The sequence below is a fragment of the Nicotiana sylvestris genome, chromosome 4 (genome assembly GCF_000393655.2).
Source record: "Nicotiana sylvestris chromosome 4, ASM39365v2, whole genome shotgun sequence".
In the NCBI taxonomy this organism is placed as follows: Eukaryota; Viridiplantae; Streptophyta; class Magnoliopsida; order Solanales; family Solanaceae; genus Nicotiana; species Nicotiana sylvestris.
In genome coordinates, this window is record NC_091060.1 from 115,413,873 (window position 1) to 115,432,858 (window position 18,986).

General features: G+C 38.7%; 2 protein-coding genes across 2 annotated transcripts; both read left to right on the forward strand.

Annotated features, from left to right (window-relative positions):
- The first annotated feature begins 405 nt into the window (after positions 1-405).
- LOC104219273 (peroxidase 12-like) lies at positions 406-10,066 on the forward strand. Its single transcript, XM_070172176.1, has 3 exons — positions 406-712; positions 1,175-1,369; positions 9,245-10,066. The coding sequence occupies exons 1-3, from the start codon at positions 458-460 to the stop codon at positions 9,869-9,871; spliced, it is 1,077 nt and encodes a 358-aa protein (XP_070028277.1). The 5' UTR covers positions 406-457; the 3' UTR covers positions 9,872-10,066.
- Positions 10,067-14,539: 4,473 nt separating this feature from the next.
- Positions 14,540-15,535, forward strand: LOC138890044 (uncharacterized). Its single transcript, XM_070173394.1, has 2 exons — positions 14,540-14,901; positions 15,010-15,535. Exons 1-2 carry the CDS (start codon positions 14,540-14,542, stop codon positions 15,533-15,535), a joined length of 888 nt encoding a protein of 295 aa, XP_070029495.1.
- Positions 15,536-18,986: the final 3,451 nt, after the last annotated feature.

An 18,986-nucleotide genomic window follows, 5' to 3' on the forward strand; every position in this document is an offset into this window, starting at 1 on the left:
AAGGGACATGCCAATAATGCGAAGTGTAAATTTGAAATATAATAATAATTAATTCTCTTTTAAGTTTTTCAAAATAACAAATACTGGAGCAATACTCTCTCCGTTTAGTTTTAATTGTCTGTTATTGACTTTGCACACCCCTTAAAAAATAATAAGTATAAAGTACATAATTTTTCATGATATCCATATTAATTGGTATATAATTTTAATGGGTTTGGAATGAGTTATTAATGCTAAGAGCAAAATAGAAAAATTAAATTATTCTTCTCTTGATATGCGAAAAATAAGTAAAAATAAAAATTTATTTTTAAAATACTAGACAACTAAAAGTGAAGGCAGGAGGGAGTAACTAAGAATAATAATTATTTGTAGAATGCAACTAACTCCCTCCGTTCCAGCTATAAATAAACCCTAATGTATACCTTTAGCAATAATTAACCTCAAAAGATCAGCAATAATGTCTTCAATTTCCCTTTCTTCTTTTGTTTCTTCACTTGTGCTGATCATTTCTGCTTTAATTTCAGTCCACTTTCATCAAACAGAAGCTCAAGGTACGCAACCAATTGTGAAGGGTCTTTCATGGACTTTCTATGATTCCATTTGCCCCAATGCTGAATCCATCATCAGAAGCCGCCTACGGCAGGTTTTCCGGCAGGATATTGGCCAGGCTGCCGGCCTTCTTCGCCTTCACTTCCATGACTGTTTTGTCCAGGTATTTACCTAACTCTAAATCGTACGCCATGATAAAAAAAAATTATTTGTACATTCAAGTCACTTATAAAGTAATTACTTCACGAATAGTATAAAAAATCTATACGGTCAGTATATGTAAGTTATAACTTAAATTCTTTCACCAATATAATGGAAATATAGTCTGATCAATGAAGTTTAGTTGGTTACATTTGATTTTCTTTAGTAAAACTTTGAGGTGGATTGGAGATGTTGAAACAAGAAAAGACATAAGAGAGAACTTATTAAAATTTTCATTGAAGTTGTAACATTGCACTTAAACGGTTCAATATAAAGTCATAACTATCACATACAAACACCAATTTATTCCTATTCCTTAAGGAACTTTTATTCGCACCGTCCTGACTTTTAGATAAACTAAATTTAAATTGATTATTCTTGTTTTTATTACAAGATAATTATGTGCCATTTTTGATACACATAGGGTTGTGACGGATCAGTACTATTAGATGGTTCAGCGAGTGGACCAAGTGAGAAAGATGCACCTCCCAACTTGACTTTAAGACAGCAGGCTTTTAGGATCATTGAAGACCTTCGCCGCCGTGTGCATCGAGAGTGCGGTAGGGTGGTCTCTTGCGCAGATATCACAGCCATTGCTGCTCGCGACTCTGTTTTCTTAGTAAGTTTACATCAATAAAATTTACTCGCACTCAATGTTTATGCCAAATCTACTAGCTAAATTATCGTGTTTAGGTTATAATAAACATAGATCTATCAGCATATCATGACATTTTTATTGATTTAATACACATATTCTCTGCGATAAACTTTTTCTCTTTTAATAAAAGCTCTTAATCGAAATTAATCAGATGCCAACTTATAATTGTAATATTCCATTTACATGGATGATTTTATAATATTTTAAATATAAGCACAGGTTCAAAGGGAAACCTACTTATCCAGATGCAATTAATTCTTGTTTGCAAATCACACAAGTTTTTCATGCATACTTCCATGATATAGCCATTCCCCATTCATGTGGGGGATTGTTGAGTTTTTGTTTAAGATGAAATAGTCTTAAAATTAGAGTGAATGGGAAATGGGATTTGGATTCGGATTTGGTCAAATGATCGATCGATTGATTAATTTTTTGGACCAAATTTATTTGTTAATAGTGAATATTAACGTGATATAATCCGTGTTTGTAACGGATGTTTTCCAATCCGTGTATTGTGTTACAACACTAAGCAACAATGCAGCCTAGTGCACCTCTCACAATGGTGCAAGTGTTCCTCCCACCAAGCAAGTGTATATACCACCATGTAAGTGCTTTCTCCATGATCTAGTGCTTGTTGCACCATGGAAGGGGCAGATTTCTCTCAAATAACTGCTATAAATAGAGCATAAGTTGGAGAGAAAGAAGAACACATCGGAAAAAACACTTGAAACACTCTGTATACACTTAATATACACTCTGTATACACTGGATATACACTCTGCATATACTGGATATACACTCTGTATACACTGCGTATACACTGGAAAAACGAATTGCAATTTGATATTCTCTTCAGTAAGAATTCAACATTGGCTATACTTTGCATTCCTTCCTCTCAGAATTTCCATTCGACTTCTGAGTTGTCCTCCTTATTCTGCATTGTTTTTAACTACAAACAAAGCATCCATAAGTGTGATTTGTTGCCGAACTTTGTGTTCGTTGAAACACTGGGGTTTGAAGTACCGCTACACCAGTGTGTAATTCGTTCTATCCTGGGAGGAAATAATCTATAACCTTGGGTACTAGGAGGGGATTAAATTCCTTAAGGAAACACTGTGAATTCAGTGGGCTCGAATTAATTTCTGTTTTTTATTTATATTTACGTTTATAAGCTAACGTTCTAATTTCCAGAATCATTATTTACAAGTACAGAGGAACAACAATCTTAAGGAATTTAATAATTTAATAATTTAATTTCTGTATTTGTGTTACTTTTATTATTCTGGAAACTATAACCTTGTTTCCAACCTTTGTGGTTTTTTGTGTACTCCCGTTTGGAGAGTTAAGCCTTCGTTGCGGTTTGTTGGAGATTAAAATCTACGTGATTTTTACTCCAGTTTTAAACGTTTATTAAACGTTTGATTGTGTCATTTTTACAGTAAAAATGGCGAATGACGGAAATCAAACTGTTCCGATGATGACTGCCAACGCATCGACAAGTCGAACTCCGGCGTTGGCACCGGCAGAGAAACCCGGAAAATTTTCCGGGATGGATTTCAAGCGCTGGCAGCAAAAGATGTTCTTCTACTTGACTACGTTATGTCTACAGAAGTTCATCAAGGAAGATGTTCCTGATCTTCCAGATGAAACTCCAGAGAATGATAGCTTTCTCGTGATTGAGGCATGGAAGCATTCTGACTTCTTGTGCAGGAATTATATTCTTAGCGGGCTGGAGGATAATCTGTATAATGTATACAGTGGCGTGGAGACGTCAAAAGAATTGTGGAATGCACTTGAAAAGAAGTACAAAACTGAAGATGCCGGGATGAAGAAATTCGTCGCCGCAAAATTTTTGGACTACAAAATGGTAGATAGCAAGTCTGTTATTACCCAAGTCCAGGAATTGCAAGTGATTATTCATGATCTACTTGCTGAAGGTATGTTTCAAATAAATACTGATATTGAAAGTAAATTTTTTAGTAATTTTACTAACGAAATTTTCATTGAAGGTCTTGTCATCAATGAAGCATTCCAAGTAGCAGCAATAATTGAGAAGTTGCCTCCATTGTGGAAGGACTTCAAAAATTATTTGAAACACAAACGAAAGGAGATGTCCCTTGAAGATCTCATTGTTCGATTGAGAATCGAAGAGGACAACAAAGCTGCTGAGAGAAGAGGCCGTGGAAATTCAACAATAATGGGAGCAAATATTGTTGAAGATAACAAAAAGAGAAAGAAGGCTTCTGGTCCGAAATACAACCCAAGCAAGAAGCGGTTCAGTGGAAACTGCTACAACTGTGGGAAAACCGGACACAAATCTACGGAGTGTCGTGCTCGGAAGAAAGACAAGCAAAGGGGTCAAGCAAACATGGTAGAAAAGCATGATGATGTTGATGACTTGTGCGCCATGCTTTCTGAATGCAACCTGGTAGGAAACCCAAAGGAGTGGTGGATTGATTCTGGAGCCACTCGCCATGTTTGTGCTGTGAGGGAAGCATTTTCTACATATGCTTCTGCTGGACCCGAAGAGACGCTCTCTATGGGAAATGCTGCTACAGCAAAAATTGAAGGATACGGTAAGATATTTCTCAAGATGACTTCTGGCAAGGTCATGACTTTGAACAACGTCCTTCATGTTCCCGAGATTAGGAAGAACTTAGTCTCTACTGGACTTCTTGTAAAGCACGGTTTCAAGTGCGTTTTTGTATCTGACAAGGTAGTGATTAGTAAGAATGAAATGTTTGTAGGAAAAGGTTACCTTACTGAGGGCCTTTTCAAGCTGAATGTAATAGTTGTTGAAACTAATAATAAAACTTCAGCTTCTTCTTACTTACTTGAGTCAAATGATTTATGGCATGTACGTTTAGGTCATGTCAATTATAAAACCTTGCGAAAAATGATAAACTTGGAAGTATTGCCTAAGTTTGAATGCGAAAAATCAAAATGTCAAATATGTGTGGAATCTAAGTATGTTAAACATCCTTATAAGTCGGTTGAAAGGAATTCAAATCCTTTAGACTTAATTCACACAGATATTTGTGACATGAAGTCAATACCATCTCGCGGTGGAAAGAAGTATTTCATAACTTTTATTGACGATAGTACTCGATATTGCTATGTTTACTTACTTAATAGTAAAGATGAAGCAATAGACGCATTCAAGCAATACAAAAATGAAGTTGAAACGCAACTTAACAAGAAAATCAAAATGATAAGAAGTGATAGGGGTGGTGAATATGAATCTCCTTTTGAACAAATATGTTTAGAATATGGAATTATTCATCAAACAACAGCCCCTTACACTCCCCAATCCAATGGGATTGCGGAAAGAAAGAATCGTTCATTAAAGGAGATGATGAACGCATTGTTGATAAGTTCTGGTTTGCCACAGAACTTGTGGGGGGAAGCCATTCTTACGGCCAGCCGAATACTAAATCGAGTACCCCATAGTAAAACACAATCCATTCCATATGAAAAATGGAAAAGAAGGAAGCCCAACTTGAATTATTTTAAAGTGTGGGGGTGTTTGGCAAAGGTGCAAGTTCCTAAACCCAAAAGGGTAAAAATAGGACCGAAAACAGTTGATTGTGTTTTCATAGGATATGCAACTAATAGTAAAGCATATCGATTTCTGGTTCATAAATCAGAAAATCCCGACATTCATAATAATACGGTTATAGAATCAGATAATGCTGAGTTCTTTGAAAATATATATCCGTATAAAAAGGAATGCGAGTCGATTGGTGAAGTATCTAAACGACCTCGGGAAGAAACAAAAGAAAGTACATTTAATCAGGGGGATCCAAGACGTAGTAAACGTCAAAGAACGTCTACTTCGTTTGGACCAGATTTTGTGACTTTCTTATTGGAAAATGAGCCTCGAACATTTAAAGAAGCTATGTCTTCTTCGGAATCATTGTTCTGGAAAGAGGCAGTCAATAGTGAAATAGAATCCATATTGAACAACCATACATGGGAATTGGTTGATCTTCCTCCTGGAAATAAACCTTTGGGTTCTAAATGGATTTTTAAGAGAAAAATGAAAGATGATGGCACTATTGATAAATTCAAGGCAAGACTTGTTGTCAAAGGGTATAGACAACGAGAAGGTCTTGACTACTTTGATACATACTCCCCAGTTACAAGGATTACGTCCATACGGATGTTAGTAGCATTAGCTGCAGTGTATGGTCTTGAAATTCATCAAATGGATGTTAAAACGGCCTTCTTAAATGGAGAGTTGGAGGAAGAAATTTACATGGAACAACCTGAAGGGTTTGTGGTTCCAGGTAAAGAAAATAAGGTATGTAGACTTGTTAAGTCCCTTTACGGACTAAAACAAGCACCCAAACAATGGCATGCGAAATTTGACCAAACAATGTTGTCAAATGGTTTTAAGATAAATGAATGTGATAAATGTGTGTACATTAAAAATGTTCCAAATCACATAGTCATTGTTTGCCTATATGTGGATGATATGCTGATAATGAGTAATAACATTGCCAACATAAATGCTACTAAGCGTATGCTAACTAGCAAGTTTGATATGAAGGACTTGGGAATTGCAGATTTAATTCTGGGGATTAAGATCCAAAAGACTCCTCAAGGCCTGGCATTGTCACAATCTCATTATATTAAGACAGTACTTGAAAAATTCAAGCACTTGGGCTTTAAAGTTGCAAAGACTCCAATTGACGTGAATCTTGCACTAGCAAAGAACAAAGGCCAAAGCATATCACAATTGGATTATGCTCGTGTGTTGGGATGCTTAATGTACATCATGAATTGTACACGACCAGATATAGCTTGTGCTATAAGTAAACTAAGTCGATACACGAGCAATCCAGGCCAATCTCACTGGATGGCAATGAAACGAGTTTTGGGATACTTAGAACATACCCAAAACTTTGATTTGCACTACAGTAAATATCCTGCGGTGATTGAAGGATATTGTGATGCAAATTGGATCACCGGTTCAACTGATTCGAAGTCCACAAGTGGATATGTATTCACTATTGGTGGAGGAGCGGTATCTTGGAAGTCGTCCAAACAAACATGTATTGCCCGCTCTACAATGGAGGCTGAGTTCATAGCCTTAGATAAAGCCGGTGAAGAAGCTGAATGGCTCCGGAATTTCTTGGAAGATATTCCATTTTGGCCCAAACCGTTGGCACCAATATGCATACACTGTGATAGCCAAGCGGCAATTGGAAGGGCTGGGAGCGTTATGTATAACGGTAAATCTCGTCATATACGACGAAGACATAAAACCGTTAGGCAACTTCTCTCTAGAGGAATTATCACGATTGACTATGTAAAGTCAAGTGATAATGTGTCAGATCCACTTACAAAAGGCCTAACTAGAGAGGTAGTTGAGAAATCATCGAGGGGAATGGGACTATGGCCAAGAACAAGTCATTGTGGCGGTAACTCTACCTAGAAGACTGGAGATCCCAAGATCTAGGTTCAAGGAGATCAAACAAAGTCATTAATGACGGTTCAACATTGTCAACAAAATTTGTTTTAGTCCATTCTCGTGATGAGACAATGTTCAGTACCAAGGATAAAGCATTAAGGCTTTTTAATGATTTCTAAATTTGATACAGGGTATATCAAATAGTGTATCTATGAGATGACACGTTTAGGAATCACCTATGTATGTGTGAAGTGTTAGCCGCTTCAAGGAGAATTTTGCAAGGCCAATTCTCTACGCACTTATGAAACCAGGCAGTGTTCATGGCTGAAACGAACACAACAATGAGAACCAAAGACGGTTAAGGGATTGATTGTGTGACTTATGGTTGTCTAGGTATACACTAAAGTTCGACGGTTCAAAGATATCAAATCTACCGATTGACCGAGTATATCCGACATAAGTTCACTACGGAAAGTTCAAAGGGAAACCTACTTATCCAGATGCAATTAATTCTTGTTTGCAAATCACACAAGTTTTTCATGCATACTTCCATGATATAGCCATTCCCCATTCATGTGGGGGATTGTTGAGTTTTTGTTTAAGATGAAATAGTCTTAAAATTAGAGTGAATGGGAAATGGGATTTGGATTCGGATTTGGTCAAATGATCGATCGATTGATTAATTTTTTGGACCAAATTTATTTGTTAATAGTGAATATTAACGTGATATAATCCGTGTTTGTAACGGATATTTTCCAATCCGTGTATTGTGTTGCAACACTAAGCAACAATGCAGCCTAGTGCACCTCCCACAATGGTGCAAGTGTTCCTCCCACCAAGCAAGTGTATATACCACCATGTAAGTGCTTTCTCCATGATCTAGTGCTTGTTGCACCATGGAAGGGGCAGATTTCTCTCAAATAACTGCTATAAATAGAGCATAAGTTGGAGAGAAAGAAGAACACATCGGAAAAAACACTTGAAACACTCTGTATACACTTAATATACACTCTGTATACACTGGATATACACTCTGCATATACTGGATATACACTCTGTATACACTGCGTATACACTGGAAAAACGAATTGCAATTTGATATTCTCTTCAGTAAGAATTCAACATTGGCTATACTTTGCATTCCTTCCTCTCAGAATTTCCATTCGACTTCTGAGTTGTCCTCCTTATTCTGCATTGTTTTTAACTACAAACAAAGCATCCATAAGTGTGATTTGTTGCCGAACTTTGTGTTCGTTGAAACACTGGGGTTTGAAGTACCGCTACACCAGTGTGTAATTCGTTCTATCCTGGGAGGAAATAATCTATAACCTTGGGTACTAGGAGGGGATTAAATTCCTTAAGGAAACACTGTGAATTCAGTGGGCTCGAATTAATTTCTGTTTTTTTATTTATATTTACGTTTATAAGCTAACGTTCTAATTTCCAGAATCATTATTTACAAGTACAGAGGAACAACACATATGACAATCCAAATTCGGCTAGATTGCTCAGAAGTGGGTATAACAGCAATTCTATATGACGATCCCAATTTCACTTGGTACAAAATATTCTTTTAACATATGACTAAAGTTTTTTCTTTCAAGACTTTTCACTAAAGTTAGTTTTAAAATTTTTTGTGAACTTATGAGATGAAAGAGATTTTTCGTATAAAAAAAAAAAGACTTTGTAGTCGTGGAAAATTGACCTATATCTTTTAGAATGTTTGCGATCCTTGTTTAAAAAGTTTTGGATAAGCTCGGACTCAAACTAGATTAAGATATAAAACCTCTTATAAAATATGACACTCCTATATACTAAAGTACGATTCGATTAAGGCTGTTCGAGTATTTAAAAGAAAAATTCGTGGCCAAACAACTAAGAAACATTTTTCTAAAGTTGTTCAATGTGATAAATTTATGACAAATAATTCAAACAGTTGGACGTAGTACAAAAGCCTCAAACAATTGCCAAGTATCACTTCTCCATAATGTTCGCATTCAAATGTCAATGTCAATAAGTTTTAGCTAGACTGTCACACCATTAATACAATGTCCTCTCGTTTCTTTTCTCATAGCTTTTTTCTTTTTTCAATTTTTTTTTTCAAATATAAGACTCCGCGTTAAGTAGTTCCCCTCACCAGGAAATGAACTATTTTTCAATTCATATTAAAATGTTTAAGAACTATAAGGACAGTGTTCTTCACGTGACATTTATACGGCATCAAATAAGTTTCACGGAGTTATTATTTTATCAGATTCTCAATAATACTTACTGCAGATATTCATATGTAATCATTATCTTATAAGTTTATATGATTGTACAATTTAAATATTTTCGAAGTATCCTTCATATTGAAATTAAAGAACTCATCAGGCTTAAGATGAAGTAACTAATATTTCTATTCATGGATAATAATGCAGTCTGGTGGCCCTGATTATGATCTACCTTTAGGTAGAAAGGATGGACTCAACTTTGCAACAAGAAATGAAACCCTAGCCAACCTTCCACCTCCTTCATTCAACACAAGTGGCATTCTAACTTCACTTGCCACCAAAAACTTCACCCCAACTGATGTTGTTGCACTTTCTGGTGGCCACACCATTGGCATTGGTCATTGCACTTCTTTCACCGAGAGACTTTACCCTAACCAAGATCCATCCATGGATAAAAATTTTGCCAAAAACCTTAAAAACACTTGTCCAACCTCAAACTCTACGAACACCACTGTCCTAGACATTCGATCAGCTAACAAGTTCGATAACAAGTACTACGTTGATCTCATGAATCGACAAGGACTATTCACATCGGATCAAGATTTGTACACGGATAGAAGGACTCGAGGCATTGCTACTAGCTTTGCTATTAATGAGTCACTTTTCTTTGAGGAATTTGTGAATTCTATGATCAAGATGGGGCAGCTAAATGTGTTGACTGGGACACAAGGTGAAATTAGGGCTAACTGTTCGGTCAGGAATTCTGCTAATTACAATTTGCTTCTTTCCTCTTCTGTTGCAGAAGAGGAACAAGAAACTTGGTCGGAGATATAATATAATGTAGCCCTTTGTGGTTATTCCAGCTACATGTGTGTTGTCTTATTTTTTGAAGGATAAAGAAAGAGAGTACGTGATATGTGGGTTGTCTTTGTTCAGCACTATGTATGATGACAAGAATCTTTGTGAGGACAAAGGTGTTTTGTCTGAGATGTACTGTGTACAAGTCAATAATACGTAACACTTTCGTTACTACTTTAGCCAATTTTAATATCTGTTACCCACGTGTTGTTTTGATGAACTGCACTTTAAGGTCTCGATTAGTTTCAGACTTTCAGTCTACCAAAACTGCTATACGTGCATCTATTATCTGCACTAAACTTATATTGATGTTATATATACACATTGACCGTATAATGAAACTTTACACTATCAATAGAATCTACCTTGTTATAGAAGGTTCTCGCTTAGAAAAACATATTTGAATATTTGAAAAGTTATCAATTGTAGTAAATTTACACGATTTGTTGAAAAACATGTAAAAGTTACACGGGCGTCCTATTTTATCGCCTCCATTTAACATATACCCATTTTTTTTAAGGTTTTAACTTGTACCCACTTTTTAAACAAGTTCAACCCCATTTCTCCCCTACTCCTTCTCCTTCTCCTCCTCCTCCTCCTCCTCCTCCTCCTCCTCCTCCTCCTTCTGCTTCTTCTTCTTCTTCTTCTTCTTCTTCTTCTTCTTCTTCTTCTTCTTTCGTCTTCTGCTGTTGGTGCTGCTATGAAACTTCAGTACATGAGATGATTGCCATAAGTATGTTTATCAGATTATTTAAAAATAAATTATAAATAATTACATAAGTTAGTAGACAATAATTTATGAATATTTTCACATTCGGGAAGTTTAAGGTCACACTTAGTGATTCTTTTCATGATAATTCTGTTCTTTTCACGTTTATCGTTTCCAAAATTTATCCTTTAGATACTGTTGGTAATCTGATTAATTTATAGTAGTAATACACTATGAAAGAATAAGATGATTATTTATCTAGTATGTTAAAAAGTTTTTTCAAAAACTTCAGCTTATATAGTGCTGAAGTTTTTACAAATGAACTAAATAACTTCAGCATCTTCTGCAGATGTTTTTGAAAAAACTTTATGACAAAACTAATAATGAATCCAGGACAAAAAAAACTTCAGCTTATTTAGTGCTGAAGTTTTTACAAATGAACTAAATAACTTCAGCATCTTCTGCTGAAGTTTTTGAAAAAGCTTAATGACAAAACTAATCAATTCAGGACAAAAAAAAATTCAGCTTATTTAGTGCTGAAATTTTTACAAATGAACTAAATAACTTCAGCATCACAAAACTTGAGCTACTAGAATGCTTAAGTTTAGCAATTACAAATTGTGACGACCCGACCCGTCGTCTCATGAGTTACCACTCATTTTTCCCCATTTTCTGCTTCTTTATGCTTCATTTTCTATATTTGGTGTGATCGAGTTGATTTGGATTGGTTAGGAAGGAAATGAGACACTTAGTCTCTTTAAGGAAAGCTTAGTTTGAAAAAGTCAATTGTATGTTGACTTATGAGTTATAGGCCTCGGATGTGATTTTCGGTGGTTTGGTTAGCTTCGGAGGATGATTTATGACTTAGGGTGTGATCGGAAGTAGTTTTGGAGGTCCGATGTAGAAATAGGTTTGAATTGGCGAAGTTAATATTTTGGCGAATTCCGGTTGATAGCTGAGATTTTGATCCGAGGGTCGGAATGGAATTTCGAGAGTTTCTGTAGCTTCGTTATGTGATTTGGGATGTGTGTGTAAAATTTTAGGTCATTCGGAGGTGATTTGATTGGATTTTTGATCGAATGCGTGTTTCAGAAGTTTTAGAAGAACTTAAACTTGAATTCGATGTAATTTGATGGTTTTGGTGTTGTTTGAGGTGTTTTGATGATTGGAACAAGTTTGGATGGTGTTTTAGCAGGTGTTGGTGCTTTTGGTTGAGGTCCCGGGGTCATTTCGGATGGCTAAGCGGGAAGAATTTGGACTTGTGATGTTGCAGATTGCTGTTGTTCTGGTATTTTCGCACCTGCGATTTGGAAGCCACAGATGCGGTGTCGCATATGCGGGCTGGAGGTCGCAGAAGCGAAAAGTCAAGGCAAAGGCTGGGATCGCATATGCGGATAGGGGACCACACCTGCGGAACCGCAAATGTGGCTATAGGACCGCAGATGCGGTCAGGCTGGACTTAATGAATTCCGAGAAGCGGAGTTAGGACCGCAGAAGCGGTACTGCAGAAGCGGTTTTTGACCGCATAAGCGGTTATGACTGGGCAGAAGGTAATTAAGTTCTCCTTCGCGAATTTTATAGAATTTGTCATTTTCCACTTCGGCTTGGAGAATTGTGGGCGATTTTGAAGAGGGGTTTCAAGGAGCTTCGATAAGGTAAGGATTCTTGGACCTCAAACACAATCCTATGGTGTTATTACATGAAGTAAGACTGAAAAATTAAGAAAAACAAGGACTAAAAATGGAGGTTAGGGCTTGAACTTAAGAGAGCTAAGATTAGGGATTTGAGGGGCCAATTGAACTCCGATTCTTGTAATTTTGATATGTATGAACTCGTGGAGAGATAAGGAATCTGTTGATGTGAAAAGTTCTGAATTTCGAGAAGTGGGCCCGGGGCTCGAGTTTTGCTAAATTTGGGATATTTGATGCTTTTCGATTATTTTCGCTTGGGTTTTGTTCCCTTAGCCTATTGTAATGTATCCGTTGTGGTTTTTGTCAGATTCAACGCGCGAGGAGGTAGATTTGAGAGGCAAGGGTATAGCGAGCTAGAGCTTTAGCCGGTTCGAGGTGAGTAATGAATGTAAATGATGTCCTGAGGGTTTGAAACCCCGGATTTGCACATCATAGTGCTATATTGAGGTGAGACACGCGTTTGATGGTGAGCGTGGGGTCGTTCACTATTGGGATTGTGACTTGGTCCGTCCCAAGTGATGCTTTTACCGCGTATTTGATTAAAGCATAATTGTTATCATCATTATTTGGACTGATTGCCATATTTGGGCTTTGTGCCAACTATTTGGACCCTTCGGGGGATTGTTATCACTATTTCTACACTATTTGACATATTACTTGATCTCAGTCAAATTGTTTAATACTGTTTTAGAAACTCAGCCACTTTTACTTAGATTTGAAACTTAAATAATATTTCTAATGATGTTTTGGGCTGAGGACTACTATTTTATTATTGCTCGAGGGGCTTATGTGATTTCCAGACTGAGTATGGGATCGGGCTGCGCACCGCAACAGTATTATATCAATATTGAGGCTGGGGGCCTAGTTGATGCCACGAGATGACTTGTTATTGCGCTTGGGCCGTAAGGGGCCCCTCCCGGAGTTTGCACACCCCAGTAAGCGCCATCGACGATAAATAAATGGATCGGGCTGCACGCCGTAGCGGGTACTAGAGAGTACCATTTTATGTGTTGCATTTCCTTATTTATCTATCATTTATCTGCTTATACGTGGTAGTAATTCTATACTTCGATTTCATTGGTTTATCGCTTTCATTCTACTTGTCTTAAATTGCCTAATTATAGATTACCCTGTGATTTTCTATGATTTCTTATTCTCAGCCATTATTTATGTTTATTACTCACTTGGTCGGAGTACTCACATTACTCCCTGCACTTTGCGTGCAGATCTAGGTGCATCTGAGGCTGAGTGAGGATTATTTCAGTTGAGTAGCGCATATATGGGAGCATCGAGGTAGCTGCATGGCGTCCGCAACCCTGATCTCTCCCTTTTATCCTTGTTTTTAATTAGTATTCCCTAGATGGACATGTATTAGGTTGATAAACCTGTATTAGAGGCTTAGACTTGTGACACCAGATCCTTTTGCGCTATGTTGTAGGATTATTATTGAGATTTCGCATGTTTTAGCTCTTATTTCAGACTTCAAGTATTATGACTTGGTAAAATTATCTGTGGTAATTAATCACAAACTGTGTGAGAAATGGGTTAAGGTCATTATATGGTCGGGCTTTCCTAGCAGAGTGTTGGGCGCCATCACGACCGGGGTTGGGGTTGTGACAAGTTGGTATCAGAGCCTAGGTTACATAGGTCTCGCAAGTCATAAGCCGGTTTAGTAGAGTCTCGCGGATCGGTACAGAGACGTCTGTATTTATCCTCAAGAGGCTGCAGAACCTTTTGGAAAAACTTCACATTCTTGAAATTCTTGTCGTGCGACTTTATTGATCCGGGAACTAAAACTTCTATCATTCTATTCTCTCACAGATGGTGAGGATGCGAGCTACCGGATGAGGTGGACGACCACCAGTGCCACAAGCTGAGACCACCAGAGGTCGTGGGCGCGGTCGTGGCAGAGGCAGAGTAGCGAGGGCAGCACCTGCAGATTCACCAACTACCCTAGCTCCGGATCAGGCTCCAGTTACGGATGCTCCAGCAGCACCAGTTCAGGCACCTGCTGTGCCCATCGTGATTCCGGGTCTTCAAGAGGCCTTGGCACAGATCTTATCAATTTGCACTGGCCTGGCTCAGGCAGTTTTAGCCACTACCGCAGCAGCTACTTCACAGGACAGGGGAGGCAATCAGACCCCCGCTGCTCACACACCTGAGCAGGTAGTGCAGGGACTACAGACGCCGGGGGCACCTCCAGCCCAGCCGGTTGCACCAATTCAGGAGTTCGTAGTACCAGTTATGCCGGATGATGAGCAACATCGTCTTGAGAGATTAGGTAAGCTCCAGCCTCCGACATTTAGTGGTGCTGAGGGAGAGGATGCCCAGGGTTTTCTTGACAAGTGTCAGCGTATGCTTCGTACAGTAGGGTTACTTGAGTCGAGTGGTGTGGCTTTTACTATCTTTCAGTTCTTGGGGGCTGCCTTTTCTTGGTGGGAGGATTTTGAGAGGCGTAGTCCTGTCGGTGCAACACCCCTTTCTTGGCAGCAGTTCTCCGCTCTATTCTTGGAGAAGTATGTACCGCAGTCTCACAGAGAGGAGCTGCGTAGACAGTTTGAGTGGTTGACTCAGGGGGATATGACAGTGACCCAGTATGAGGTGAGGTTTTCGTAGTTGGCCCGTCATACTATTTGGATGATTCCGACAGACCGCGAGAGGATCAGGAGGTTTGTGGATGGCCTTAACTATCATCTCCGTATTCTAATAACTAGAGAGAGAGTATTGGTTGCCACATTCGAGGAGGTGGTTGATATAGCATGTGAGATTGAGACGGCCCGCCGTAGAGAGCGAGAGGAGAGGGAGGCCAAGAGGCCTCAAGGTTCTAGCAGTTTCGGTGGTACTCTGTCTAGGGACCAATTCCAGCGTGGTAGAGGTCGTTCTTTCAGGCCTACTCAGTCGGCCCATCCAGAGTATAGTGGGGCATCTTTAGGTCGTGGTCATCAAGGGTTTCAGCAGGGCCAGTCTTCACTTAGCACCCTCCCAGCTCAGAGTTCGTCTCGTGCCCCATCCGTCCAAGGTTCCTTCGTGGCAGGTCCTTCTACTGGTCATTCTGGTGCCAGGGGTTCCCTTCAGTCCCCATCTCTAGCACTTGGTAGTTGCTTCAAGTGCGGAGAGTTTGGTTATATGAGGAGGCAGTGCCCTCGACTTCGTGGTGGTCAGTATCAACAGAGGGATCAGTCCTCGATTTCTGCTCCAGTTACTTCACCACCCACCCACCCAGCTAGGGGTGGAGGTTAGGCAGCTAGGGGTCGCCCCAGAGGGGAGGTCGATCAGGTGGTGGCCAGGCTCGTTTCTATGCCATCCCAGGCAGGACAGATGTTATCGCTTCAGATGCTATCATTACAGGTATTATTTTAGTCTGCCACAGAGATGCCTCTGTATTATTTGATCCTGGTTCCACCTATTCTTATGTGTCCTCATATTTTTCTCATTATTTGGGTACGCCCCTTGAGTTTCTTGCTTTACCTGTTCATGTATCTACCCCGGTGGTCGATACTGTTGTTGTGGACCATGTGTACCGGTCATGTGTTGTGACTATTAGGAGTCTGGAGACCCGAGTTGATCTATTGCTATTGAGCATGGTGGATTTTGATGTTATTTTGGGTATGGATTGGTTATCTCCATGTCATGCTATTCTAGACTGTCATGCTAATACAGTCACTTTGGCTATGCCGGGTGTACCGCGATCGAATGGCATGGCGTGACTGATTATATTCCTAGTAGAATGATCTCTTTCTTGAAGGCCCAGCGTATGGTTGGGAAGGGTTGTCTGTCATATTTAGCATTTGTGAGGGATGTTGGAGCTGAGACTCCCAGTATTGATTCTGTCCCAGTTGTGAGAAATTTTCCTGATGTGTTTCCTGCAGACCTGTCGGGCATGCCACCGGACAGGGATATTGATTTTGGTATTGACTTGGTGCCGGGCACTCAACCCATTTCTATTCCGCCATATCGTATGGCACCAACAGAGTTGAAAGAATTGAAGGAACAACTTCAGGAACTCCTAGATAACGGGTTCATTCGGTCTAGTGTGTCACCATGGGGTGCGCTGGTTCTGTTTGTGAAGAAGAAGGATGGCACAATGAGAATGTGCATTGATTACAGACAATTGAAAAAGGTAACAATTAAGAACAAGTATCATTTGCCTCGCATTGACGATTTATTTGACCAACTTCAGGGAGCGAGGGTGTTCTCTAAGATTGATCTCCGTTCGGGCTATCACCAGTTGAAGATCAGGGATTCAGATATTCTTAAGACTGCTTTTAGGACTAGATATGGTCACTATGAGTTTCTTGTCATGTCTTTCGGGCTGACCAATGCCCCAGCAGCGTTCATGCATCTGATGAACAGTGTATTTCGACCTTATCTGGATTCGTTCGTTATTGTATTAATTGATGATATTCTGGTGTACTCGCGTAGTCAGGAGGAATGGAGCATTTGCGAGTTGTATTGCAGAAATTGAGGGAGGAGAAATTTTATGTAAAATTCTCCAAGTGTGAGTTTTGGCTCATTTCAGTGGCTTTCTTGGGGCACGTGGTGTCCAGCGAGGGTATTCAGGTTGATCCGAAGAAGATTGAGGCAGTTCAGAGTTGGCCTAGACCGTCCTCAAGCACAGAGATTCGTAGCTTTCTTGGGTTGGCAGGCTATTATCGCCGGTTTGTTCAGGGATTTTCATCCATTGCATCGCCCTTGACCAAGTTGACTCAGAAGGGTGCTCCATTTGTATGGTCGGACGAGTGTGAGGAGAGCTTTCAGAAGCTCAAGACAGCTTTGACCACAACTCTAGTATTGGTTTTACTATCAGCTTCAGGTTCATATACCGTATATTGTGATGTTTCGAGAGTTGGGATTGGTTGTGTGTCACACCTCCTTTTTCCGCACCCGCGAGGGTACAAGGGAGTTTTTCCAATCAAAGGACAATCGAAACGGGATTTGTTTATTTATTTCAGAGTCGCCACTTGGTAGATTTAGGGTGTCCCAAGTCACCAATTTTAATCCCGAATCGAGAAAAAGAATGACTCCATATTATAGTCTGCGCGTCAGAAATCCGGATAAGGAATTCTGTTAACCCGGGAGAAGGTGTTAGGCATTCCCGAATTCCGTGGTTCTAGCACGGTCGCTCAACTGTTATATTCGGCTTGATTATCTAATTTTATACATATATGAACTTATGTGCAAATTTTAACTTTTGACCGCTTTCATAATTATTATTATTATTTTTTACAAGGAATTGCAACGTTGTGAAAATGTATCTCGAACCGCGTTACAATCAATGTACCCGTGGTCGTCGACACACTTTGACTCCGTTGAGATTTGGATTTGGGTCACATCAATGTGCACCCGAGTTTAAGGAAATTAAATTATTAAAGGCGCGCCTAAAGCGACTAGCGTATCATTTACTTTGGGTAGGGCCGTGGAATTTTACTAAACGGTCCATCCCGAAGTCTAAGCAATTTTAAGGCAAATATTTATTGAGGGCCCCGCAATTTTGTATTTTTATTTGGCGAGGCTCATCTTATTCTTATTTTTTTTTTAAAAAAGGAATTGGAAACGTCGTGGACACGCATCTCGAACCACGTCACAATCAATGTGCCCGTGATTAGAGACACATTTCAACTCCGCTGAGATTTGGATTTGGGTCACATAAATGTGCTCCCGAGTTTAAGGAGATAACGTTATTAAATACGGGCCTAAAATGACTAGCGTATCATTATTTCGGGGAGGCCGTGGAATTTTGCTAAACGGTCCATCCCGAAGTCTAAGCGATTTTAAAACAAATATTTACTGAGGGCCCCGCGATTTTTGTATTTTTCGGCGAGGCTCATCTCATTTTTATTTTTAAAGATAAACCTACAACAACTACATTTTCTATTAAGTTCGTCTCTAAAATAAAAGAAAAACTCTTAATTAATTACATGCTAAAAAAAACCGTAACTTATTTAATTAATAGATTACAACAGATGCTAACGAAAATTATACTTGAACTTGTAAAAATGAAAAAATTGTTTCGCGCCTTATTCCATAAGCTAATATTACTAAAAATGGAATTATGTATATAAAAACGTACAAGTTTGACTAACGTTACTACAATTAGCCATTTTTAACTGTGATGAGGTTAACTAAATGATCAAAGCTATAGACTAATTCATTAACCCTAATGAATTCGCAATTTAACTATACCTAATGGATTCGACTATGACCTTTATTTATTTATTTATTTATTTATTTACTTTTATTATTATTATTGGAGCTATAATGTTGACACTACCCAACCACCTTATTTTTACATTTTTATCAAGTCCACAATCTATCTATGTGAGATTATTTGTAACATGAATTAATGCCAATACTGATGAGAGTATAATCACTTAAGAGGACTAATGGAAATTAGTTTTAACCATCTAAACAAAATACTAATTGGGTTTTGACTAAGTACTCTATCTCATTTATGGACTACTTGAATATATGCATGAAAACAAACAACTAACTAGAGATATGCTACTTATCATGATTTATCCCATTAATCTAATAAAATTGAAAGGTTCATGTTATATCAGCGCATGACCATTTATACGATTCCTTCTCTTTTCAATCCAATTATACAAAAAAAAACAGTTCATAAAAATCTAAATAGACCAGATTGTCTACTATCTGCTTTATTAAAGCGGTTCGATTTTATTGCTGCATT